We start from the raw sequence: 27,756 nt of genomic DNA on the forward strand, positions 1-27,756 counted from the left end.
GTGGGTGTGGCCCAACATGAAAAGCAAAGTTTACATCAATATTTTAATTTTCCCAAAATTTTATATGAGAAGATGGGGCTAGCTTACTTTTCAGTATGTTTGATAGGATCTGCCTTTTTCTCCTAAATGCTGGAGAAAGTCTGGTTGGTTTCTTCAGTAATAAGACCTGTTCTGTTCTGGGCAGCAGTTAAAAGTAAAATTGCTGTTTGGTTAGATATCTTAAAAACATAGTGTGTTCCCCATTAGAACACAGCCAAATTTTGCAGTATTAGCATTTCTGGATTGCCAAGATTTCTACCTTTGATTGTTCTGCCTTTAGTTGCAAGTTATCATGGGTTTACTTGTATTTATTGATGATCAATAACTTAAAATGTTCAGGAGTATGAGTTGCATATTTACATAGCAGACCATGCTGGCTTCCTGTGGTAATAGAAAATGTAACGTATAACTTACAAAGTAACCAAGACTTGCTCTTCTAATGTCATTCTGGTTTGTAGGGTAAATATGGTACAGGACCACAAATCATTATGAACACAAGAATTACATGCATATGAGGGCAGAAGTTGTCTAAATGTCTTTAGACATACAGCAAACTGTGATCACTGAGTGTGTCAGTTTGAGATTCTGTACAGTATACAGAAAAGAAGTGCTCCTATCCCCAGGAAATTATCCTCCAAATTAAGGTTACACCTTGGACCATTTGGATCTGATCCAAAGCTACTGAAATCAATGGAAAGAGTTGAGGATTTGGGGTTCCACATGTGCAGCAGACAGAGTTATGCATTACTTTCACCTTCCTTAGTGAGCAAAAGCATGCCAGGGGAGTACAAGAAGTATGTCTATTTATATGTCTCTGTATCAGTTTATGTTGAAACCTTTCAGCAATAATTAATACTAGATATTTTGCTTTTATGAGTTTCGAAGTACCAGTCATACCGTCATTTTATGACGGCCTCTAAATAGCTTTAAATCTGTTTCAGGTTGGTTATAAGTAAATTTGCTGCCCAGAAGAGAAGAGGTCTTATCACTGAAGAAACCAACCAGACTTTCTCCAACTTCTAGTATGATGCCTCCTCTGAAACACTTCTCTGGATTTAATCTTCAGTAAGTGAGGTAGCATGACTGGCCTTGGCATCTCTTGGAGGATATATAGGGCTCAAAGCACTATCCATCCAGCCCCTCTCTGGCAGAGCACTGAATCTGTCTGTCTGTAGGAGCTAGGCATCCTCCTGGTCACCATCAAGTTTAGTTCATATAATTGTGCTGCAGCAGATATAATAAAAGGTCCCAGGCAGCGTGTGTGTGCTGGGTGCATGGGACCATGACCTGCTTGTCCCATCACCTCAAGGACTTGCTGGCTGCTGAGGAGCAAAACCTGCCCCAGCCTCATGCCCAGCCAGTGAAGCGTGGAATCATTTACCCCAAAAATGGGAGTCACACAGTGACTCTCAGCTTCTCGTACACAACTCTTCAAGTCTTTGAGGACCAGTGAAGAATAAAGACAGGGTGGAAGATGGGAGGTATTGCAAGGATAACTTCTATTAGTTACATCTGGCGTTATTGTTGTCTCTGAATGACAGGCTCTGAGTTGAAAGAGCAGAGCAGGCATCTTTTCACATTTTGGTATCCAACAAACCAAATTAATTCCATTATCTTTTATGGAAAGTTTGTGCAGGAACGGTTTTGATTGATGGGTTACATCTGCGGCTGCTGACTGATTAGCAGCATGATAGATGTCGCTTCATTTACAGGGATTTGCTTTCATTCATGAGGAAAAATTGAAGGTTTCTTTCCAGCACATTTTTTGCATTAAAACTTTTCAAAGTGCTCAACAAATGGTAGGCTTTGATTTCCATTTGTTTAATGCCTGTGGTAATTAACATTTCTGTGAGAACATTTTAACCAAATGTTCTAGTTTTTCCTCCATTAAAATAATAATTTTTTGCTTTAGCTAAAGAATTTAATTGGTATATTTAATAACTCTGATAGGGAATTTCTTTTGTCACCATATGAGGGGAAACTGTTCCTGAGGAATGATCATTGTTGCTTTTTCTGGACTTCATTAATTTATAATTGGCAATATGCCTCATGGTACATCCAGTCCACTTACTACAGATATGGTCTGTCTGCAGTCCATTGTCTCATGGTGTGGGTGGAGAGAGGGCATGTATGTGAGTGCTGAAATAAATCTGAGTTCCTTTTCTTCATACCAAAGAATATCTGGGCAGATACTCAACCAGATTAATTAGCTGACCATTTTTCAATGCAAAATTAAAAGGCTGGATCCTTAACCCAGCCTGTCTTTGTGGAGTTGATTTCTCAACCCGATCTCTTTCTTCATGGCTTATAGAAAACCCAGGACTGGGAAAGCAAGAAATGGGGCTGAGTGGTGGCAGAGCAAAGGAGATGACTATTTAGTGATACTGGTAGCAGTTTCTGTTGGGAGATGCATCCACCCTTGCATTTTTCACACCTTCATTTCATCCTGTATCCGTGGTTCTTGTGTGCAGGTTCAGACACAGACTGGCCTCTGGCAGTAGAGTTCCTACACAACCTGTCCTGCAGGGAAGCTCCAAGATTTTTGGTTCATGCCAGGTTTACTCCAGATAAGCTTTCGAGGTAGAGTAGTGGTCAGGACTGCTTATTCTTGTCCCTTCCTTCTAACAGGAAGACTCTCTGTTCAGATGAGAGCACAGCAAACTCGGGATCACTGTCAAGGGCAGAACTAGCAAACCTGGGGTGATTCCAGCAGTGATAATGTGCTCAGGGCTACACAAGGCTGAAAGTTTTGTAAATGAAAAATTGTGAGAACGTTTACTGCAACGAAGAAAGTGCAATCCCTGTGACTCAAGACACAAATATTTCCTTGAAGTGTGAAGTGGAGCTACAGTGTGCTTGTGATGGGTAAATTTGAGCTGGCATTTTATCCACCAGATACACTATGGAGTCTTCCTTCTCCAGTTTTTCCCCCCAGACTTTATCCAGAGGAACAGAGCAGAAAATGCCTTCTCTGTGTGGAACAGTGACAGCAAAGGCCTTGTGTGCTGTCTCTAAGTGTTGTTTATTTAAGAGCCAGAGCACAGGCAGGACAGTGGGTGAGCAGAAGTTCACCTGCTGTTGTGCGACTCTCAGCTAGGTGCGTTCTGCAGCTGGGGGAGCAGAAGATGTATTTTCTCAGCTGCGGAGCAGAGTGCAGCTCATGAAAGGAGTTGGTTTGTTGCTACAGTTGGTTACCGAGAGCACGTTTACTCTCTTGAGGGACAAATTTGGATGCTGTTGAGTCATAAAGGAAAAGAGTTTGATCTTGGGTCCTTCTGGGGATTTTGCTAGATTGTGAAAACTCTTTGTGCCTTTTGAGGGGAACATGTCAAGATTCACAGCCTACTCCTAGGGAAATCCTGATTGCAGACAGCGACTGTACGTGTTGTGGATCAAAAGAGGTATGTTGACAGAGCTCTGAATAAAAGCCGTGGAAAAACCGTGAACCAAATTAGTAAGAGACTATAGAATGTTCACTGTCCAATATGTGTTATTTTCACCTCATCAGCAGATAGAATTTCACTATTAATCATGACAATGACAAGGCCAGGACACATTTACTGAAAAATTATTTACTACAGACTTACTGGACTGACATTTTGTTTTGACATCCATTTGGAATTAATTGGCACGCTGAAGCAAACCCCTCTGAGCTGCTCTGGAGACTCTCAAATCAAATTCCTCAATTCTGACGTTGACGTTCGGGTGAAGGAGGACCCGCCGCTCCTCTGGCTGGTGAGCAGTTTTGCCTCACAGGTAGGCTGTGGAAAACTGTGTTGCAGTTCCCTCCAGCCTTCCCTCAGTGAAAACAGTTGTTAATTATTTCCGAATTGGCCCAGGGCAGGAAAGGCCACTTGCTAAGCTGTCAGTTGAGGCTTTCTTTTGCCTAGTTTGTATTTTAAGGTGGGAGTGGGGGAATTTTCATTTTCAACTGTTCCACAAGGGCTGCCCTGAAATAGGTGGATAGTGCCCAGGTCTGCTGCTCTGGAATGCCCAGGTGCTCCAGCCAACATGGTTCCCAACAAAAGGAGATCCGTGTTACTGACTGTCACCGCGTAGGGCAGCGGGGTTCAGAGTGCTGGCAGGACTTGGACATAGTAGAAGACTGGATTAAGAAGACGAACAAACCCAAAGCTTGAAGCTGTTGCTTGCAGAAAGTTCTAAGTAGCATCGTAGTCATTTCATTGAGGAAAGAAGAAATAGGGAGAGGGGATCGCAGAGGGAGTGGAAAAGAGATGCTCAGATTTTACACGTCACTGTCCTTCAGGTTGCAGCTGGTTTTTCCTTGGTGAGAGTCGGCAGCAGCCCTGCAAATACATGAGCTCTGTGGAGCACTGGGAAGGGGCAGAGGACTGGAGCATCCTGGAGGAAGATCAGGGAAAGAAAGGAGGAGGGAGGGAAATGTAATCCAGGACCTTGAGATAATGTTTTTTGAGGAGCATGGTTATGAGACCGAATGGGGGTCTGTTCTGCTTGAGTTAGTTACGGTTTCTCACAAAATAAGATACTTTAGATGGGGAGCACTGTGGAAACTGGGGATTTGTTTCTTCCTGAGACAGAAGGGAGGAGTGCAGCTCTTTTTTTCTCAAGTAAATGAGAAAAAATTCTTTCCTTCACTCGTCAGAGCAGCTACCAGTATTCATAGTGTTCACCTGAGCCCAGAGCATTGAACTGGAGCTGGTGATGGCACCTGGGGCAGGGCCGTCACTGGAGCTGTGCTGCCACGTCTCCGGAGGCTGTCTGCACGTGTGCTCGAGGTGCTGCGGAGCTGAGGACACGCTCTGCCTGCCTGCTGCCAAAAGAGCTCTCTCTGTGCAAATTAGTTCATAACTTATGAGCTTTGACAAGTTTTTGTTGGCTGTGCCTTGGGAAACGTTTTTGAATGGCTGTTGCTGAGTTTGCTTTAATCTTTTCCCAGATTTTTTTTGGCTGTCGTGGAAATAGCTGGATTATTTAATTGTGTTTTTGAGGTACGCATAGAGTCACCTGAAACTTGGTGATGTAAAAAAAAAAAGGTGTATCAATACAATACACATTTATTTTCACTGAAAAGAAAGAGTTGGCCTCCTTCTGCAGCAGGGCTGCGTGACCCTGGCCTGGCTGCAAGGACATGCTGAGCCTCCTGTGCGTGGACACGGCACTTGCATCGTCCTGAGGGAAGCTGACTCTTAGTTGGTTTGACAGAGGCTCCGTGGCAGCACGCTTGGCATGTTCCAGCTGCTCTGGTCCCCCCGTCCGTGCACAGCCCCTCTGCTGAGCTCTCGGTTGCCAGCGTGTCAGAGCTGGGACGAGGACCAGCCCCGTGCTCTGGGCGGGACGGTGTTTCTCTTCGCCTCCGTTCCCCCATGTGAGTCGTTCCTCTCTCGCTCCTCCGCAGCTGCCACCCTCCCGCTGAGTCACTTTGGATCCGCTGCAGTGGCGACTCCCAATGACACAGAATTTCACTCTTCAGCGAGCCAAGTACCTGCCCTGTTATTTTGGGCTGGTCTGGGGCGAGGGGGAGCACTGACACAATAGACCCAAGACATGATTCTCCCCTCCTCGGCTCTGCCCTGTCATTTACTTGGAAAAAGGCTGCCTTCACTCTCCAGGACTTCAAAAATGGCTTCAAAAGCTGCACATTCTGGAAGGAGATGTCCTAGAGCTGCCTGCTCGCTGTTGCTAATGCTTGGCCACTTCAGCTGAAATACCTTGGGTGATGCTTTTCCATTACTGCAGCGTGTCGGGTTCCTGTTTGGATTTGAGCGTGGGGAATGTCCTGGAGAGCGTCGGGAGCATCTCTGCCCGGGGGCGCTTCTGCTGGGAAGGGAGGTCTTATCGGAGCCGCTTTTGGGAAACCGCGTGAGTTTTGATCCCGTGCTGCTTGCTCCTTGTTTGTCCCACTCTTGAGTTCTCTGTCGAATTAAGTAATGACCCTCCAGACTCCAAAATGTCCATTTTTTAAACTTTTTCATGAAAAGGGGGTTAACAGTAACTGATTTCTTATTGAAAATAAAGCTGAGGAAAACCGCCTGCAAAAGCTATGACTGCTGAAAATGGGCTGATTTTGCCAAGAACTGGAGTGTTGACAACACCGAAGTGACTAAGCATCTCGTGCTTTACTTTCGATAAGAAAAAACAGCTCATTGAATGTGGATTTACACTGGGGCTGATCCTACCCCTCTTCTCTTTCTCCTCGACCCAGGTGCTCCCAAAGAGAAGGCTGGCTCCAGCTCACTCAAATTTCATTAATTAGCAGGCAGAAATGACTGGCTCTGTGCACTCTGTGTTGCATAAGAGCGGTAAAGGAAACCCTTCTCTGCGTTTCATTCATCCCTCTGGTGAATAGCACTGCAGTTACCTCTGCTAGCGAGACGGGCTGGGAGCAGCCAGCAGCAACCCCTTCCAGCGCTTGGTGAGATCACAAGTTTCCGGATTGAGAGGGTGTGAAAGGAAGAGCTAATCCGCTGGCTGGCACAGCCGAGGCAGGACTTACCGGGCTTAGGGGCTTTTTTTTCTGGGTTTCATACAAGAATGATCTCTCACAAATTCCCATTTTCTCTTGCATTTAAAAGGGATTGTTTTTAAATTGATATTTCCTTCCGTCCCCTCCCTTCTTCCTCCCTTAGTCTAAACTATGACCGCAGGCATTTAAGAGCTGCTGGCAGCTGCAGCAGCCCAGAGAGGTCTGGCTGGGGAGAGGTGCTAAAATACGGACTGGTGAGATACATTGGCCTTGTTGTTCAGTGCGGGTGTGCACGTGGGCTCCAGCCTACCACTGTGCTTTTTGCAATGCTTTCACCAGTGTGACAGAGAAGAGATTCAACCTCACGGACCAGGGCAGTGTTTGGTCCCTGGTCATTTACAGCCTGAGCCAGGAGAGCCAGTTTGGACTGGGTAGCACTGGGAGACCAGGAGAAGCATTCATAACTGCTCTGTGGGTTAGTGAACTGGCTTTGTGCGCAGGTGGTGAGTGCCACTGCTGCGTTTGCTTTCCAGCAGCTTAGTGCATGGACAGACTTCTTTCTTTGTGTGCATGAAACCTGGCTGTAGGTTATGGACCCACTAAGTGGCTGATCCCACAGTCCACCCAGCAGGGAGTGGGCTCCCAGTACACGGCACAGGAGGGATCACACAGCTTTCACATCAGGCTTGCCTCTGGCCCTGCGTGCTGCTCAAAAGGAGAAGGTGTATCTCAAAGCAGCATTTCTATTTTTATGATCCTTGCAAAGGGCAAGTTAGTGAGGAATTGAGAGGCAGGACAGAGAAAAGAATTGTTCTATCTAAACATGTTAGCAGGGATCTGCAGCTGGTTAAATCGCAGGTACATCTTCAAAGCTGGAAGTCAGTGGGTTTTCATGCAGGTGGTGTCATCTGCAGTGGGCTGAATTTATTCTGGTTATTGCTTTTTGTTTATAAGTGTCTGCTCTTTTTATTCAGTGAACATTTGAAAGAATGCTCTTGATCCTGCAGTATCTCTTCCACACATGCACACCTTCTGCAGTTGTTCTGCCGTCTCTGGGGCAATCCTCACACAGAAAGATGATGTTCGTGTGAAGTCTTGGAAGGAAAGCGCCTCTTGTCACCTCTGCTTACCTAGAATAAGCTTTCTGGTTCAGCACTGAAATGAAACCATCTGGAAAAAAAATCTCTCAATAAAATCCTCCTCTTAATTTAAAGAAGTTGCACATTTAAAATGTCTAGATCTTCTGTGGGAACACACTGGTTTCATCAACGTTTTCAAGTAATATAGCTGAACTGTTTTAATCAAGTCAGCATTCTTCCTTTTGACTTTATGTTATGGCTTTGATTGAAGTAAATCACTCTGAGTATATTGTTTTGCAAAAATGTCAGAATTTATAACTTTTTGGCCCCCAACTGAATTGAAGTAATCACTTTGAAATCTTGTTTTGTTCTACCCACTTCCCCTGCCAGGAGACAGGAATGTGATGGTTTTCAGCCAGTGCTGGTTACAATGTTGATGGTTGCTGCTGTTAGCCTTGGATGTCCTGTCACACAGATACTGGTTTCATCTGCAACGTGAAGCGTTCTCATTTCCTTTTCCATGAAGACGTGTGCCTGTAGTTCATGGTCATTTGGACTCCTGCTTTTTTCAAACTGGTTTTCCATAACGTGTCTTTGCTTTGCCTTTCCTAGGAATCATTTCTGAAGAAGGAATTGAGGAATAAGGAACTCCTTTGTGGTCTGACCATCCTCTATTTCACAGAATCACAGGATGTTAGGGATTGGAAGGGACCTTGAAAGATCATCTAGTCCAACCCCCTGCCGGAGCAGGATTACCTAGATCATGTCACACAGGAACGCGTCCAGGCGGGTTTTGAATGTCTCCAGAGAAGGAGACTCCACAACCTCTCTGGGCAGCCTGTACCAGTGTTCAGTCACCCTTACAGTAAAGAAGTTTTTCCTCAAATTTAAGTGGAACCTCCTGTGTTCCAGCTTGCACCCATTGCCCCTTGTCCTGTCAAGGGATGTCACTGAGAAGAGCCTGGCTCCATCCTCTTGACACTTGCCCTTTACATATTTATAAACATTCATGAGGTCACCCCTCAGTCTCCTCTTCTCTAAGCTAAAGAGACCCAGCTCCCTCAGCCTCTCCTCAGAAGGGAGATGTTCCACCCCCTTAATCATCTTCGTGGCTCTGTGCTGGACTCTCTCTAGCAGTTCCCTGTCCTTCTTGAACTGCTGATTTACCTCACAGATTTACCTCTGTTGACTTTGAGGGACTTGGTCCCAATCCAGAGCATTGGCCCTCCCTTGCGTGGGCACTTGTGCTATCTCAGGACACACTGACTACAGCTACTTTTAACAGTGACCCAGTACGACCAAAGCAGAGCAGGACACGCAGCACAGCAGGTTAGGAAACTCCACAAAGGACGTAAATTGAAGCCTTCTGGGTCATGAAGCAATGCATGAGGACTGGGGTGACACTTGGGTTACCTTGCTGTAGAGGTCTGTAAAGCTTTCAACAGAGACTTAGAGAGGCCTTTATTTTAGGTGTGCAAGGCTTAATTTGTTGTGACCTCTCACCCAACTGAGCAGCGAAAGTCAATGACATTGGTAAGACTGGGTGAAGGACAGAGCTGAGAGTAAAAAGACCTGATTCTCATTTAGGTGAAGCCTTTGTGTATTGTCCCAGGTGTGTAGAAGAACATTAAAGAAAGCGTTAAAATAGGTAATGGAAACAAGTTATTACAATAGTATCTACTGGTATTAAACTTCCCTGTTCTTCAGAGACGATGCATTTTTTCCCCTCTTGGTGTAGACACCTTTATTTCACAGCTCCAGCTTTTGATACCATTACCAAGTAATTAGCTGCAGTCTCCAGAGCATCGTTTCAGCGCTGGGGAAGGGCATAGATCCAGAGGCAGTTGCACATCAGCTGCGTGGGCTGGCAGCAGTACACACACTCTGTTGGGAGGGATGTGTTTGCTCAGTGGGGCTCAATAGTTGTGTCTGTGCACTTCACTCAGAGCTGGTTTTCTCTGTGCCTTGAGTAGAGAGTGTTTCTTTGATATACAAGTTTAGGGGGGGTGGTGGTGGTGGTGCGGGGAACAGATGGAGAAAGCACAGAGAAAATGCAATGGTTTAAGGGAATAAAAAGAGATACTTTTGTTGGAATCATTACACCAGAAACAAGGAGCCTCTGAAGAAGGAAGGTGAGCCAGAGGATAGGGAAGATCGTGGTGTTATCGACAGAAAAAGGGTTTATAAAGATTTCAACCTTATCAGTTTGAGGTTGGTAGCTTGAGAAACCAACTGTTGAGGGATGTGGAAATGATCAAAAGAGAAAGGGTACAGAGGGACTGAACAAGGCAGAGCAGCAAGAGAGAGAGGCGCAGAGCGGGGACAGGGCTTGTGTGGGAGAGGGGCTGCGAGCTCTTCGGGCCTCTCCGTGGGCGAGAGGCACGGCAGCAAGGAGAGGAACAGGGGAAAACCGGGGGTGACCAGGACAAGCAAACAAATCCTCAGACAGAAAGGGGGTGTAGATGAGGAGGGGAGGGAGGTGGCTGTACAGAGGAGGGCAGTCGAGCAGCTCCTTTCACGAAAACAGGACTGTCGCATGATAAACCTTCAGCTGCGCTTGAACTTCCAGGCGTGCTCAATGTCAAGTGTGACTGGCTTCCTGCTGCTTGCTTCAGGATACGGGGTAATTCGGGGTTTTCTTGGGGGAGCTCAAGTTTGTGCCTGAGGAGTGCTTGTTTTGGGAAGCCTGAACGTCCAAGCAGGGCGGGCAGACACCGCTCACGGGGTGTCCTGCTCCGTTGTCACGTTTCCCTGACGGGCTGTGCCGCACCAGGACAGCGGTGGGTGACTGGGAGCAGTTGCTGTTTGGGTACGAAGCGGGTGACACACACAAGCTTGCTCTTTACATGGCCCACGGGTGCTGATTACCACGGCAGTGCTGGGCCCTACCTTCGTGCACGCAGAGGCTGGCCAAACCTGGGGCTGTGGCACCCAGGTGGCCCCCCTCGGGGTCCTGGGGCTTTCTGACCGTGGGAGAGGGAGGAGCGGGCCAGGGCAGAGCTGTGCTCAAGCACAAGGTTTGACCAAGGGACTTAACACGCGCTGAAGCGTTAAAGCCAGGAGGTGCCAACGGGAGGGGATGGTGACAAGATCCTGCCGTGGGACCCTTACAGAAGCAGCTTATCTTTACTTGTCCTTCCATTCATTATTTCCCAGCTAAAGCTATGTAATAATTACAAATTTGGATTACCTGGAAAAGCCGCTGAAAGTAGGATAAATTATTAATTCCCAGGGTGGATTCTGAAGAATTAATTTCAGCACCACAAATTGAAAATTATCCTTCAACTAGTTTTGAGAGCAGTTCTGAAACAGTGAGATTCTTCCAAGCCATTATTATACTTTCTGAAAACGTTACTTTTCCTTAATCCGTATCCTTTAGCATACTCAAAAATAAACCCAATTTAGTAGTAGAAAATCTACATTTGTAAGAGTTATATCTCTGTACAACGTAGTGAAGTAATTCAAATTCCAGGGCAGAACTGTGGAAATTCTGAGCACAGTTTGTCCGTATCTTATCAGAACAGGCACGCTTTCCCCACGGCCTGGCCGCGTTCCAGCAGCACCGAAGCAGACGTGTTGGAAGCCCAGTTTGAATGGGAGAAGTAATCTTTGTGAATGGATTTTCTGGCAGGATTCCTGTTGCGTATGTGGTTTATTGTTCTTGGTGTTGTGACTACATTTTATCCCCTAGATAAATGTTTTAGGGTCTTTGTTTTTTTGGTGATGGGAGGGGTTCTGGAAAAATAATCAGATTGCTAATTCTATAAAATTCTATAGGCAAACTTTTTCCTGTTGTAACTACTTTTCCATGTTAATTGTGTAGCTTTTTGAGCGTGCTTTTGATATAAAGGACAACAGCTGATTTACTGCAACTCTTAAACTTTTCTATGGTCTAAGGGTTTAGTAATTAAAAAGCAAACAGCTTTGGTTTCTTCAACGCGTTTTAACAAAGTGTTATTACGCCAATTCATTTATTTTTTATATATATTCTGTTCACAGTGTAGTAGTTCACTATAAAGTATTACTGGTGCTGTCAGAAATAAAAGAAGTGGTTGCCAACAGTGGCACATCCTCGGTTGGTGTAAATATCGCTGCATATTCAGTTGTAACTGTAGGGAAGTCAGAGTCCATCCCTCTGTGCGCCTCAGGCCTGCTGTGGAGCTCTGCCAGCTCGGGTGAGCTGAGGATCCGGCCTCTGATATGTATTACAGGGGAGCTAATACGATGTTTAACCACAATATACAAAGAAGTTCTATTTTAGCACTGCTGGGACAAAAAAATATCTGTTAATGCTGAAGACTGAAGTGCAAAAGATTGCTAAGTGGTGGAAGGAGGCAGAAAAAAACTCTTCTTGTTTTGAGTTAATATCTGTACAGACAAATTCTCACGTCTTAAGGCTAAGTTTTGTCTAAGAAAGATCTTTAAGATTTGGGTCTCTGTAATTAAAACATAAAGAATAACTATCTTAAACTTACATCTTCAGAGGAAGAACTGCGTATTTACTTATTATCTGCCAAAAAATCTTTCTCTTTTTAGCTAGAAAGATTAACAAAAAGGCATTGAAGTATAAAGGTCTTTTTATTGAAATATATATAAATTTTGTGAACAGATTCAAAAGAGAACAGTCACAACCTTTTTATTTTTTCTTTTTCAACATGGGAGTGGAGGGGAAGCATGCAACTCCAAACTCAGTGCCTACAATGCTTGGAAGACATTATGATTAATTTCGTACTTAGGATTCCAGATGTTGGATTTTGTCCCAACTTTTAAAGACCTCTAATGCTTAACAGGATATGTGCTGAGTATAGTCTTTAACAGAGTTTTCTTTCATAACTCTAGGATCTATGAGAAAAGGTAACTCGAGAAAACACGGCAGATTCGGAGCTGAATCTACAGCCTTCTAGGAAAAAAAAGAAATTAAATGTGCAAGTTTGGACTGGAGCTGTATTTGTTTGGGAAGACTATGGATAGGTACCAGAGCTGGCAGCTGAGCTGTTTGAATGCCATCCTCCTTGTGCTGCTGTGGACCGGCATTTCCCATGCCCAGAGGGACTGCACGGGCGCGGAGTGCCAGCCCCTGGACAACTGCATCGAGGACGTGCTGGAGCCTGGCGAGTGCTGTGCCACGTGCCTGCAGCACGGCTGCACGTGTGAAGGCTACCAGTACTACGACTGCGTCAACGTGGGCTTTATCAACGGCAAAGTACCCGAAGGGCAGTCTTACTTCGTGGACTTTGGAAGCACTGAGTGCTCGTGCCCCAAGGGAGGAGGCAAGATCAGCTGCCAGTTCATGCTGTGCCCAGAGCTGCCCCCAAACTGCATTGATGCGGTGGTGCCAGCTGACGGGTGTCCTCAGTGTGGGAGGATAGGTTGCCTGCACGAGGGCCAGAAGTACGTAGCGGGGCACACCTTCCACATGCCCCCCTGCAAGGTTTGCCATTGCCCGAACGCTGGCGGTGAGCTCATGTGCTACCAGCTTCCAGACTGTAACACGTTCGCCTTGAACACCGCGAGTCCAATCGATGCTGAAGACAGCGAACCAGAGAGGCACTACGACGATCCGTACAGCTACGACCAGGAGGCACCAGAAGGAGACAACACCCAGGTGGAGTCTCCAAAAAAGTACAGGAGTTATGCGTCCCACCTCGAGCAAGAGAGCATCAGCCAAGAGCAAAGCGAGGATTACGACTACCTACCAGCCAGCATTGCTCCTTCAGCTTTGGCTCCAGCCGATCCATACACTGAGGAGGTGGCTGCGTCGCTCACCACACCAGTGCCTAACGTCCCCTCTGAAGTTCGCAGTGCCACAGAAAGAAGTGAGCGAAAGAGGGTGCCTCGCACCACTGCAGCATCCCTCCAGCAAGTGACACGGAAAGAAGCACCAGTAACCACCAGTGCTCCTTCACAGCACACGACGGCCACCACTGAGACACCCAAGCACCTGGAGGAACTGGAGAGGAGACCAAAGGGGAAGCAAGGGGACAAAGAGAGGCATGAGCAAGAAAGAGCCCCCCACTCTAAAATGAAAAAGCATGCCAGAAAAGAAGACCCAGGGAACAGCATGCATCTAGGCTTGAAAGAGGTGAATTTAACAGAGCAAAATGGGTCAAAATCTTCCCATGAAACGCGTGAGGGAAATACTTTCCCCAAGGTAAAGTTCAGTGCGACAACCTCTCCTCCTGTTGCTCTGAAGGAGGACCGCAGCCAGTCATCCCAAAAGCAGTCACAGACGCTTTATCGTTACCAGCCCGAGGAAGATGGGGATCCCAACTCTATCCACGCTAACCCCAGGTTGCCAGAAGGTAAGAACTACTTCCATGTAGGTGTCTAGAGAACATTTACTCGTAATAACATTGGTGCATGTCTGCTGTTCTGTTCTTCTTAACTGCTCCACATGGGCCTGAAATCAAGCAAACCTCCAGTTACCTTCTTTCATCTCTTTCAGAAGATGGTTTGTGTTTCATTTGACATAATAGATACCATTTCACTGTTGCCTGCCTTGCTTCGATTTCGCAGCCTGTGGATGGTGTTTTCTGGTATTTTAACTTTAGTTCAGGTGATGATTTGTTAAAATCCGACCTTTTCCTTCCATTGCTTGCTCTTAATTTCTAATGTGATGATAGAGAAACGTCTTACTCTACACAAAAGGAGTTGGATTTAATTAATCTGCTTGCATCCTCCAGTTACCAACTGAATGTAATCACATTTGTAGCTTTTGTCTTTTGCTGGAGAAGGAAGTGAAACAGTTGTGCTTCTACTATGAAAATATTTACAGTGCTTGTTGTAGTATTTATCCTATGGTTGAAGGGCTGTCTAAGCTCATTAGTACAAGAACTTGATAGATACACTCAAATACCCCAGAGGGCTAGTAGGGAGAGTAAAGACTGCCTCTTGCTTTGTGTTTTTTGGGGGCTGGAAGTTTATGATGTTTATGATCAACTGTGGCAAGTGTAGGTATTTCCTCTCTGCCTCTGGATTCCTCTTGACATCTGCAGTGGATGTTGATTATATGCTTTATGCAATGCTCATTACTGTAATGAATGCAAACTTCATCGCTATAAATTAGCACATATACAGCTCATATTTCCAGTTCATTTTTCATCAAATCAAGAGTAATATTTCCTTTTTCAAGACGTGGCACAAAATGTTCTCATGCGACTCAGATATATAATCCTTGCAGTCTGAGTAGAGAATACTGATTACTCCCTAGGCAGTGGTATTTCTCCCTGGGTTATCTAAGTAGCCCTTAAACATCTCGAGCTGCCTAGTCCGTCTGCTCAAGATGTTTAAGGGAGGTAGGAGGAGAGCAGATTTGGAGCTGGGACTCTAGGTCCCAACACAAACAGCACCTCATGACTGTTTACTGAACAAAAGACTACAAGGTCCATGAATGGAGACGGTGGCCTTTTTCTTTCACTTCCACTTACGTTTTTACTGTGAATGTTGACCACACAATTAGTGATAGCAGCTATAACCTGAGTCAGACCTTGATTTCTTGGCTTCACCAAAACAATGCTCTAGAAACCAGTCTTACTGGAAGAACCTCACTGCATTGTGGCAGTACCCCAGGCAGCAGTGTTCGAACGCAATGCCTTGAGATGAGAAACCATTATCTGAGCATGGAGGGATGCCGTTAGGAAGTGTCGACTTTCAAAAGTGATTTAATAGACAATTAATGTGCTCCAAACCTTACCTCTGCGCTACCTTCCCTTCACAGACGCTTGTTTTATTTTACTTTTACTTCTGCTTCTACTTTACTTAATATTTACTTCTTCTGGCTCCTTTTGTTATATGAAAAATGAATCAAACAGGGGTGACTGGCTGATTATCCTAAGGGAGTAGTGAACGGATTCCAGCCTCCCAGTTTGTGTAACCTGAACGAGAGGATCTGTCCATGACACCTTCATCTGCTCTGTGCAAATGCAAGTGGCAAAAAGCATCTGCTTCCATGGTGCATGGAGTTCATCTCTAGTCAGATTTTACGCTGGTTAGTATGACGGTGCAGCTTAAGTGCAAAGCTCTTCCCTTGTATTTGTTGCAGCCTACCACAAAATCTGACCTGAGCTGTGCATCAAGACTGTGCATAATACATGGGTCTGAGTTAGGACTAATAGGCAATAACTTGTTTTCTGACGTAACTTAAAAACGTTCTATTTAAAATTAAATTGACTTTTTTTTTCTCTCAAAAAGGAGACATGAGTGGACCATCCTGAAATTTTCAGTGAGTGGGTTTAAGAAAGTCTATTGGGGTGAAAGTGTTTAGCAGCAGAGTTACTGCTACATTTTAGAGTCTCCTGGGGTGAGTTCCAGTCTCTGATTCCTGGGAACTGCTTGGCTGAGAGAGGTCTGATTGGGGTCTAGATGAGGTCGGGGTGCCTGTGGGATAGCAGCAAAATGTGATGGATGTCATGTCAGGCATGAATTGTCTAGCCTAGAGAAGCTAGGAAATCACTGGATGCCAGTTTTGCCTTAGAGAGAGAGAGAAAAACAATTTCCTTTAAATATTGTAGAAGTAGAAATGAAAATAAATATCTCTTGGGAGCACAGCCCTCTGGCTGTACCCAGTGCAGCTCCGAGGCTGCTGGTGCTCTGCTCGGCCCACGGAGCTGCTGCGCGTCCTGGGAGCGAGCGCCGTGTCCTTGCACCGCATGCATCGCCCCCCAGCCGCTGGCGAGCGGGGCCTGGCCAGGCAGCCCGTGTCCCCCTGTCCACTCCACCATTCCCGTAGGAGTAGCTGGTGGAAGCAGGTCTGTACAGGCTGTGAAGGAGCTACGGGACCTTCTCCAAAAATCAGGAATCTGCCTTGGCATGGCGAGCGCCAGCGCTCGTGCCTCGGGACTGCTGTATTTTCGCTTGTTTTGTTATTGTTTTAATTGATGTGGTTGTGACTCATGTGAGTAGATCCATATGTTTCAAGTAATAAAACCCATACATCTTCTGTCTGGTGACTCCTGAGTCAGTGATAGAAGGTGACTGAAGATATTAGTCAGCCTTGAAAGGAGAATTAATTTTGCCTTCAGATACAGAGTTGGGGCTGTTCAGCCTGGAGAAGAGAAGGCTCCGGGGAGACCTTCTAGCACCTTCCAGTCCCTGAAGGGGCTACAGGAAAGCGGGAGAGGGGCTTTTTTACAAGGGCATGGAGTGATAGGACAAGGGGGAACGGTTTTAAACTGAAAGAGGGGAGATTAGATATTATGAAGGAATTCTTTGCTGTGAGGGTGGTGAGACCCTGGCCCAGGCTGCCCAGAGAAGCTGTGGCTGCCCCCTCCCTGGCAGTGTTGAAGGCCAGGTTGGATGGGGCTTGGAGCAACCTGGTCTGGTGGAAGGTGTCCCTGCCTGTGGCAGGGGGTTGGAACTGGATGGTCTTTAAGGCAGAGGGTCACAGTGCTGTGCCTTTCCAGCAGCGGCTGCCTCGGGGAGGAGGGCTGGGTTAGGGGGTTGTTTGGGGTTCTTGCACTGAACTGAATTTTCCTGTTTTTCTCATCAGTCTGTGTATAGGGATGGATTTTCTTTATTTTGTGTTTTTCCTTCCTTGAACTCATTGATAAGGTTATTAACATATCATCATAATTGCTTTTTTGCTGGAAACATACATTTATTTAGGTTCCCAAGTCACTGAGAGATATATTTTTGTGACTTTAGGGACATTGTAAATGTTGTGGTTTTGTTTTTTTTTTTAGTCTTTCTTTTTTTCCAGAGTTTAGAGAAGTTTAGGAGGCTTCACAGAAACATTTGCTGCACTAAAAATTCAGCCCAAGTTAGATGGCTCTTGCATTTGTTCTTCCTATTAGCTGTATCCTGGCACCAGAACTCAGCTGTGGTTGGATCCCTGATGCCTTTGGTTAAAAACCTGGCTTCATTACTTATATTTTATGTATCTCACTTTGGTTTTATGTGTAGCTGAGTTTTCATCTCCCAAACCTCTGATGGCTCATATGTAATCTAACGGTGGAAACAACGTGGAGTGCTTTGGTGCTCGGGAGAGGTTAATTCTGTGTTTTGATTCTTTCTCCTTTTGTGCTTCGTTTTTCACCCGTGTCTCGGTGTGACTCTGTGCGGCTGCAGGCGCTGCTCCCCTCTCACCCAGGCACGGCTTGGTCCTGCCATCCTGGTGAGGCTGCCCTGGGGTACGTCTGAGCTCTGCCCGGCCCGGGGAGGGACGTAACTCTGCATCTCAAAAGCTGCTGTTGTGGACACGAGCCTATAAACCAAGAGGTAGTGTTGCACTGTATTTCTCATCAGCCAGCTCAGTGACCTATTTAAAGCGTCTTCGCTCGCGGACTCCAGTGAATTGCTATTTGTTTGGGGCGTTTTTTCCCCTCTCCTCTTTCAGTTGCTCTGAGATTTTTCCGGACCAGCCGTTTTGCTGATGCTCTGGGTGCTGTGTGAGGCCAGGCCCTTCCTGGTGGCCATCGGAGGTGACCCCCAGGGAGGGTGTGGGTGCTGCTGCAGTCCCAGAAATGGGCCCTGCTGCAAACCCACTGGTAGAGTGGTGCCTCTGGAGAGCTGGTTTCTCCCTTTGCAAGGTGGGCAGCACAGCACCAGCTCTGCAGGGCTGTGTGGGCCCAGCAGGTGCTTTCCCACCTCGGACGGGGGTGGCTGCTGCTGCTGAGGGGTTTCTGCCACCCTCGTGCTCTGTGCCAGCCTGTAGCACTCCCTGCTGTGGAGACATTTGTCTTGTACTCCAGGAGTGCACTTGTCATACAACCTGACTATAGACTAGTGAGCAACTTTCTTCAGCAGCGTACAGACCTGGTGAAGTTGCTGTGGCAAATGCTAATTACTCCATTCCTAAAGGAGCTGTAAGTGTAAAGTAGAGGTAATTACTCAGCTGAGAAAGTGTAAATTAAGTACTTTCACCAAGGGAAGGGATGAGATTGATGGAGGCTATTCTCTTTATACAGTCTCTTTCCAAACATTGATCTTATCCTGCCACTTACTGTAAGAGCAGCAAACAGAAGGAGTTTTAATTTCTGTGTTTCCTATTTCCACATGCTAAAAATGCCCTGAATGGGAGGGTTGAATAAAACATCTTTAAAGATCTTATTGTCAAGTTTTGTTATGATTTCCCCACTTTTTTCCATTTCCCCCTGCTCTGCCAGTGGAGTGCTGCTGCTTGGATAACTGTAACTCGGGTAGCAAACAGCCTGGCTGTGGATGCTTTGTGATTAGCATTCTGATTTTGGCAGGCTGAAGAGCAATTTGGGTCTAGCTGGAACCCTTGTGTTTCAGAACGGAGGTATTTTTCCACTTAAACTCATCCACAACTGGTGATTTTTTTTTTTTATCGTGGTCATTTTTAGAGTTAAGGATAATTGCTTTCCAACTGAACTAAATTGCACCAAGTAAATATTTGCGAGCTGAGATCAGTGGATGGGAGAGTGGCATTTATTGCTTGTGAATCCTGATCAGGTAGGAGGTACTGGGAGGCTCTTGCGTAACTTTCTAAGGATGTAGTTGAGATTTCAACCAACCCATCTGCATGTTTGCTGATATTGAAGCTCATGAAGAAAGGTGAACTTGAATTTCTGAACTGAGGACAAATAGGAAACGAGATGCATAAAGCAGACCTGCAGCGAGGGTTTCTGAGGTGCTCCCTGAGCCCACCGACCCTTTGTCGCTCCTATTGCCACCGTAAAATGCACTGGAGGTCGGAGAATGCTATGGGTGGTGCTTCAGAAACACACACTCTATTTTCAATTACTTTGTATTTTGTGGTATCAGGTGAAGTGTTCTTTCACATTTGCTTGAATTACCTTAATAGCCTTAATCCCATGTTGTCTACTTCATCCCAGGTCTCTCTGCAACAGGAAGAAATCAGCTTTGAGCCCTCAAACTAGGAAAACTGAGGAATAAAAATAAACCTCAGGAGGGTGGGGTGCAGGGAGAAAAAGCCTCTGGGCCAGCAAGTGTGAATCAGCATGAATTACAGCCCCAGGTGACAGCGTTCGGTTGTCTCTTCGGTAGTTAAAGTTCTGAAATAAAAGTAAGTAAGATTATAGGGGAAGATAGCGTGAATGGGTGTAAGGCAGGCTGAGATACTTACAGAAAGATGAAGACTAAAATACTGTAAAATTAAGAAGTGTTTTAAGAGTCAGCTGCAAAATAGATATATCTGTTCTGCCAAAAATGGCAATCATACCTCACTAGGTAGCCAGATGCTAGTTTAGGAGAAAAAGAAAAAATGCAACTGTTTCCTAATTAAAAAATACCATGTATGGGGGTGGGGGGGCTGATCTTCTCATGGCTCTTCCTAGACCCCTTGCCTTGCTCACCCCAAAGCTGTGACCAGCTCTGCTGGCCCAGCTGGTGGTGAGGCCATGAGCAGCTTGTGCAGGGACCTCTCAGACCAGCTGACACGGCAAGGTCTGCTCCCCTGCATGCAAGGTGTGGAGGGAAACCTGCCCAAGGTGCAGTAGTCACCACAGTTGTGTTTCCCTGTCTTTCTGTTTGTCTTCCTTCCACTATCTAATAGCATAAGCAGGGGCTGAGGTAGGACAGCAAGATGAAGGGAACCACTCGTGCTGGGGTGGGCCCTCTTGGCACTGTCCGTTCTAACAAGGCCGGTAGTTTCAAGTGTGTGCGCTGAACACTGCTGGTGGCACGAATTCGTGAGCGAAGGGTGCAAGGAAACCCAAAGCCTGCCCCAGCGACATGGGGGAGTGTATTCAGACTAATTGTTTGCAGACTCTGAAATAAACAGTAGCCAGGCACTGGGCTGCCAGATGTGGCCTAGCTTTCTGCTTCCAAAGCTCTTGCTTTCAGTGGATGCAGCATTAGGTCTCTATCAAGTGCTTTGAATAGTCCCACTTGAGGAATTTGACACGGATCAGGAGGGCTGATCCAGCCTGCCAGCCTAGGCATGTAGGCAGCAGTTGAATTTGGAGTATCCAGGCTTGCCCTACCCGGGAGCATGCTTTTGGGGTCAGTGTTGAATGTTTGGTGTTTGTCTCTAGATGATCTCTCTGGACATGTTGCTGCATGACTCCTGCTTGCCTGTTTGTGTTTTGGGAACTGCTATGGGTCAGACCACTGCTGCTGGTTTTCCAGCTGGCTGGGCTTCAGTGTGCCTCTCAAAGCTGTGGGCTCTGAATTTGGAGCATTATTCTTTCTTTGCAAGAATCGCCCTGGGGAGCCCAAGCCCTTCTCACCGCAGACCTGCCATTCATCATGTGCATCTCCTTGCTAAAATGGAGATATTAACCAAAGGTTGCGGGCTCCTGGTTAGCAATACTTTTGTGTCAGGCTTTTACAGTGCTGTTTTGGTCCTTAACTCTTAAGAGTATTTTAAATGGTAGCTGTATATTGAACCAGGAGTTCATGATCTTTAAACAGAGAAAATAGTTTAGAGGATCTTTTGTAAAGGTGTGAAGATCCGTGAAGTGGTGCAAGCACAAGCCCGGTGTGCAGAATGCCAAGTTTCAGTGCCATGCTTTACTAAAAACCGTCTGCATAACCTGTCGTAGTCAGATGTATGCAGATTTTTAAGAGCCTAAACAACTTACAGAAACTCTCAGGTCTTGAGGTTTTTTTCTTTTCAAACCCCAGTACCTGCCAATCTAGACGTTGGGGATGTTTGAGAAGGTGGTGCTCTGTATGAAGAGCACAGCTCCTCACTTCAGGCTATGAATCCCTGGGGACCATGGCAAGCAGGTACAGTGTGCAGTACAAGGGGGGACAAACACGTCTGTTCCTTCAGATCTTGCTAGTCTTGCCTTCATTAAATACACCCTGAAGAGCAAGGGCATTTTCCCAGCACCTGGTGCGATGATGTGGTGCAGTCAGATTTCCCATCTGCTGATAGTGCATTTTATACACCGAGTTCTTTTCGCTCCAGCATGAGGACTATTACTCATGCAGTTGGCTGGAGCAGTTTTTTATAAGGAAATTCATTGTTAAGTGTTGGCACCAAGTGAAGGTGCAGAAGATGTCTGAAGAAAAAGTGAAACAGGATGAAACATTCACAGCTGGCTGGGGAATGTATATTGGCAGTGGCAGTGTCCCATCCAGCCCTGGAGGAGCGTGGCACTGCTGGCACTGGCACAAGCCCAGAAGGCAGAGTCTGCGTGGGACACTGATCACAGACTGGGGTTTTTCAGATTGTCTTTAACCTCATGGGATTTAGTTACCAAAATAGTTTAAATCTTATATGTTGAAATAATAAATTCAGCTGGAGTTGAGCACCTAACCTGTGATGGCATCAAAATCTTTTTGGAAACCCATGCCGTGTACCTGCTTTGTAGAGGGTAAATACCATCATTCGTGAAAAGTTAGCTCCATCCATGGCTTGCAACAAGAACACTTGATCTCAGTTCTGAAATTCAAACATGCTGGAGACAAACTGTGGAAATAAGATGGGAGTTTTCTTGTACAAATTAATTAACCACTCGAAAAGACATGGTTGTTGGGCTCACCAGGTTTCTCAAGGGGACTGCATTTGCTGCTTGTTTATAGTATGTATCTGAGAGTGTTTTTTTAAATGCACGTTTGATACTTCTTCAGAAAACAGAATTTGAATGAGGCTTGTTTGCAGTAGTGTTTGTAGTATTCTAATCGATCGCTGAGGAATTTAAAATGATCCTGAATATAGCTCCTTGTTAGGGAGAGGGAAATATAAATAGTAGTTTCTGATCCAAATTTTGTGAGACAATAACCTTTTGAGCAGTTTCAAGTATGTACGCCAAACAAATGTAGCTTTCTAGCATATGCTTACTCATGAAAGCATTTGTAATTTCATTACCCCGGGCCTCACAGTGAGCAATCTCTCTTACCTCTTAGGGATTCTTAGGTAACAAGCCAGCAGTAATTGGAATTTTATAAAGATCCCCTTATGTGTGAGCAGGTTTTATGTTTTATTGACTATTCCCAGTCTGTGCTGTGCCTGAGATGGCAAATTCTCTTCCAAAGCCACCAAGAAGTCCTAAACGGCCATCCCAAAGCGCTGGTGGTGTTGGTGCTGAGCCAAAGTCTGAGAGAGGGACAGGGGAAAGAAGTCGCTGAGCTGTCTGTAGGACCAGCAAACCTCCACGGCAGGCTTCCCCCTTTGCTGCCTTTGCCTGGGGAGCTGCAAAGCCTCCCCGGAGCCACTCGCCTTTGCTCTGACACTGCGTACGGAGTGGCTGTGACTCTCCAAGCACGCTGCAGCCAGTGAATTTGTAAGCAGCAACGTTACGGAGCCTCTGGGTCTGCAGTTGTTCGCTGCCTGGTGGAATTAACTGGGCTTTACTCCATCGCTGGGATGCGCTGATGGTGATGGAGTACCTCATTAGGTGGTAGCAGTTGATAACGCGGGTGCTGTGGGGTGTTACAGGGAGGCAGCCGCTCTCTGCAGACAGCCTGGGGAGCAGGGGGGTCTCGGGCTAGTGGGGGGTTAGTGCGATGTGCTGAGGCTCCGTGTGCCTTGTCTGCCCATCTGCAGCCTGGGCATGCTGCGTGCAGTTCTGGCTGCGACTTACTCAACCTTTCATGCACCAAAGAAGGAGCAATTTAGAAAAACACACAGCACAATAATTCCTTCTCCCTCACTGCTGAGTGCTGGTTGCTTTTGTGTTGTTATTGTGAACCACAGGGATGCTGATTGCATTCACAGAATCACAGAATCAACCAGGTTGGAAGAGACCTCTGGGATCATCAAGTCCAACCGTTGCCCTGACACCACCATGTCAACTAGACCATGGCACTGGGTGCCATGTCCAGTCTTTTCTTAAATACCTCCAGAGATGGTGACTCCACCACCTCCCTGGGCAGTCCCTTCCAATTCAGAAGGGCTCAGAGTTGTTTGACTGTAGTTTTGAATTACCAGGTACTGAAATAAATGTTTGTGGCTCCAACAACTCCGGGTTTAAAACCTTCTAACAGTATAAACAGTTGCACGAAAGGGGAGGATTTGCATCAGTAACTTTTAAAAGATGTTGTGAAAGTTGATATCTTTGTGAACTGTTGCCCTGTGTATAATATACATCTTAAAAATAATGAAAATCATCAGGTGAAACCTCGTAGCCTTACTGTTACCATTCATAGGGCAAGTCATCGCTTGCATCTCCAGTGACCGGTGCTGCACAAGTAGTAGGTTTGTAGGCAGTGTTGTACGTCTTTCCTCTAAGGTTGTTTGAATTGGGCACATGAGTATGTCTCAAGGATAAGTAAGGTAAGTGCTTAGGATAAGCTTTATTTTGTATGAGGTCACTATCTAGAAATTTTATTTCAAGAAGAATAATTTGCATCCTCTCTCCTGTGTTAGCCATCTGGGCTGCACCTTTGCCTTCCCTGCTTTTTTTTGGCTGTCACCGGACCTCATTGTGGATTTTCCCACTCCTCGTTTGCTGCATGGCTCCTCCTCCCCTTCCCACAGTCCTCGAGGAGCCAACTTTTGTGGCTTTGCAGTTAAGGACACGTTTCCTTTCACCTCAAGTCAGCACTCTGGGGCATGCTGATAGCTGCAGGTTGGAGGTGGCCTGACAGCCCCTGGCTGCTGCAATGGCTGTGGGTGGCTGCAGCCCAGCACGGACCTTGCAGCCTGGTGTCGGCCACCAGACACTGAGGACCAGTACAGGAACTCTTCTGGGAAAGCTGCAGGAAAATGGAGGCAGACGTGCCTCCAGTGGTGTTAGGGAAGTCAACAGGTTACCAAAACCCAAATAAACTGGAAAGGCGAGTAAGTGCTCAGTACAGGATCATCAGTGAGCAATGTCAAAAAGGGACAGAAGAGAACTGGATGGGAGAAAATGGCATTTGCCAGGGGTAGCGTACGTAGTCCAAGAAATTTTAAGCCAGTTTTATGCTATATGGTCCAGTCTTTGTATGTCACCGAGATGCTCTTGGTGTATTTTTTTTGATTAATAAGCTCAATAGCACTGTGTGAGGGCTACAGTCTGGCACTGCGCTTTAACAGCACTCACCTCCTCCTTCCATTCATCGTGAGCAACAGCATCAGCTGTGTTTGGAGCAGGGGAGCTGGAGTTCGACTGGAGCTGGCTCATATGCAGGGAACAGAATTGAGAAGAAAATGAATGAGCTCTTGCAACAAGAACATCTGGCTATACTTCAGTTTCCTTTTCTTCTCACCTCTCACTATTTATATGTTAGTTTCTGTCTGAGTTTTGAAAGACATTGTATGTGCTACTTGCTGGAATCATTTTCTGAGCACGAGTTAAGTTGATTAATCTTATAGAGTTACACATCTAGTACGAAGTGAAGCATCAAAACTACTTCTTGTATACGTACATCCTACAGAGACTTAGGAAACAATTATATTTTGCTGTCAGTGGTTGGTAACATAGAATTTATTATACTTCATACCAAACCTACTGTGTGCCGATAGCACGTGGCACACGCCAAAGAAATTCCAGAAACACAAACCTTGCTTCAGTGGGGAACAGAATTCCTGAAAAGCAAACACTGGAATGAAAAGCGTGTCATCTTCTCTAGCTGGCTTAGAGGTGAAAGTGGATAGCGTGGTGTGCCTGATACAGGCGTTGTGTTTTAGGAGGATGGCTTTGGTAGAACTCGTGTTCAAACTTGTCTAGTTTGTCATTAAAAAAAGTAAAGTTCATTACTAAAAACATATCTTCTTAATGGAAATGGAGTTTACTATATATAATGGTCATTTCTTATGGCTCTTTCCATAAGGTTCAAGAGCTCTTTTGCATTGAACCAGCAGAATGGGAAACTTTCAGCTAGTTTAGTGGTGTTTAAGGAGTCGTTTTTTTGGGTTTGTTTGTTTGTTTGTTTTTTAATAATGATTCTGAGAAATCACTAGGAGGAGGACTCTTAGATAAGAGTATTAAGTCAATCCATTGTGTTCTTGGTGGCATGCAAAGCCTTACACCCACCCAACCACTCTGCCAAATGCTGTCAGTATTTGGCTATCAAGCTTGCAGCTGATGGCTCTTTCTCTCTAAAAGTTAGTAGACCCAGTTGTAATTCTTCAGCTACCTCTATAAAACATCTTGTTTATGGCCTATAAGCAGCTGAAGATTAGTATGGTTCTCCCTTTTATCCAATAATTCTTCCTCTGCAATGTGGATTAATTTTCCTTGTGTTGGAATTGCCTTGCATGCAACTGCTGGGAGTTTTCCTTTCCAGATTCAAAACTACGGTATTCTAGCCAAATGATTTTGTAAGAGATTTACTCTGAGGAACTGTTTTCATTGAAGATAACGTACACTTAAGTAATGTCTTGTGTAATAATGATAAAATTTGTCTTTTTACTGGTTCTGGATCAAAGTTGATAAGCATTGTCTTAACTCATGGCGTTGAAATCAAAAGAAAAGTATAGTAAACATCAGCGATGAGTAGGTTGTACATTAGCAGGTTACGTAAATGTTTAATTTCAATCAGCTTGGATTGACTGCAGCCACAAGCAAATTGTGGTTTTGCTTCTATCTTTAAGTGAGGTGGAAAATAAATATGGAGGCTTTCCAAAATCTTGTGCACTGGTCTCACAAGTTTCGGTTGTTGCATTAAACTAATGAATGTGCTTTACATGTGCTTGAAATATGGAGTTTTGCCTCGCTCGGCCTGTGGCCCTGGGCAGCAATTTTCCTGGTAGTGGCTACACTCCTTCTCCTTCGTACTTGGCCCCAGGGACAACGGGAGCAGGTTTGTACTGTGGCATGACCGAGAATCCGTTGTGGGACAGGTGGGGACTCTCACTGCCTTGGGATTAGGTGAAATGAAGCAATTCAGATGAAAAAAGGGTTATACTTCTGGATTTCTTATTCTTGATGAATTTAACCAACCAGCTAAAATGAACAGGAGCTTTTGGAGTCCACCAGTTACGTTTGCTTTTCAGTGTGAATAATTTGGCATGCTGAAAAATTCTGGCATGTGGCAGAGAGGGCAGCTTAGGCTTACTATTTATGCTGACACTCCTGCGCTAAGGTTAAAGGAGTTTAACACTTTGGGGCTGAAACTGAGCATCCTTTAACCTTCAGTCCTGAGTCCCCCTTGTCCCCTTGGTGAGCGCTGACCGTGCGGGCTGGCAGAGCGAGCAGCGGGTGGGTGAGGTAACGTCAGGGCCTTCAGAGGCAGAACATTTCATCAGCACTACCCTTTGTCTGCAGCCCTTTAAATTGTGGGATATGACCTTTATTAGGGAATATTAAAGTCCCATTTTGGTATTGTGAACAGCTTTACGCAGCCTTGGAATCTGACCCTGATATTTCAAAGCGGTCGCTCGCTGTTATTCAGCTTTTAAATGGAGTCAGTAACATTTCTTGAAAAAAGACTTTGAAGGTCAAATCCTGTCCTCTCAGTGCCAAATTAACCCCATTAGTTTCAGTAAGGTATAGAGAATCACAGAATCAACCAGGTTGGAAGAGCCCTCTGGGATCATTGAGTCCAACCATGGCCCTGACACCACCATGTCAACTAGACCAGGGCACTAAGTGCCATGTCCAGGCTTTTCTTAAATCCCTCCAGAGATGGTGACTCCACCACCTCCCTGGGCAGCCCCTTCCAATGGCTAATGACCCTTTCTGAGAAGAAATGCTTCCTAATGTCCAACCTGAACCTCCCCTGGTGAAGCTTGAGGCTGTGTCCTCTTGTCCTATCGCTAGTTGCCTGGGAGAAGAGGCCAACTGCCCCTTCACTACAACCTCCCTTCAGGTAGTTGTAGACTGCAATAAGGTCACCTCTGAGCCTCCTCTTCTCCAGGCTAAACAACCCCAGCTCCCTCAGCCGTTCCTCATAGGTCAGAATGAATATACACTCATTTTAGCCCTATTGCTTCCTCCTTTATTACTTTTAAATGGTAAAGCATTAGAAATTCTAACAATTAAATGCTATCTTTGAGAAAGAACTTACGTCTTACATGAACAGACAACAGTTCATCTCACTTCACAAGGCTTTCTTTGCTGTCACAAAAAATTCATTTATTTGTCTGTTCTATTTTTTGGTCAGACTCAAATTCCTCTCCCGGATCTCACAGTTAATTTATAGTAAACAACTACCTCATAAAACGTACGCTCGCTATACAAATACATTAATATAGCCATTTGTCTCTTTGTTTGTAAATTCCCCAAATTGAATGTCTGGGTAGTGGGTGTTTATGGAGATGTGGTTGATAGCACTGACTGAGCCCACGGCACGACACGGCGCTGCGGGTCAGGAATGAGCCCCTCTTCCCACGACAGGCAGGAAGGGGCTTGATGCCTACTGATCCAGCATCACAGAGCACATTCCTGGAGAGAA

The 27,756-nt window shown here is 45.7% G+C and overlaps 1 protein-coding gene across 1 annotated transcript in view; it reads left to right on the forward strand.

Moving 5' to 3' along the window:
• The first annotated feature begins 5,847 nt into the window (after positions 1-5,847).
• FBLN2 (fibulin 2) overlaps positions 5,848-27,756 on the forward strand; it is an 84,805-nt gene continuing 62,896 nt past the window's right edge. The window contains exons 1-2 of the mRNA XM_068419862.1: positions 5,848-5,880; positions 12,403-13,865. Coding sequence (XP_068275963.1) covers positions 12,485-13,865 — 1,381 coding nt within the window. The 5' untranslated portion in view covers positions 5,848-5,880; positions 12,403-12,484. The remainder of the gene's footprint in view (positions 5,881-12,402; positions 13,866-27,756) is intronic.

This window comes from Nyctibius grandis, chromosome 29, assembly GCF_013368605.1.
Source record: "Nyctibius grandis isolate bNycGra1 chromosome 29, bNycGra1.pri, whole genome shotgun sequence".
Classification (NCBI taxonomy): Eukaryota; Metazoa; Chordata; class Aves; order Nyctibiiformes; family Nyctibiidae; genus Nyctibius; species Nyctibius grandis.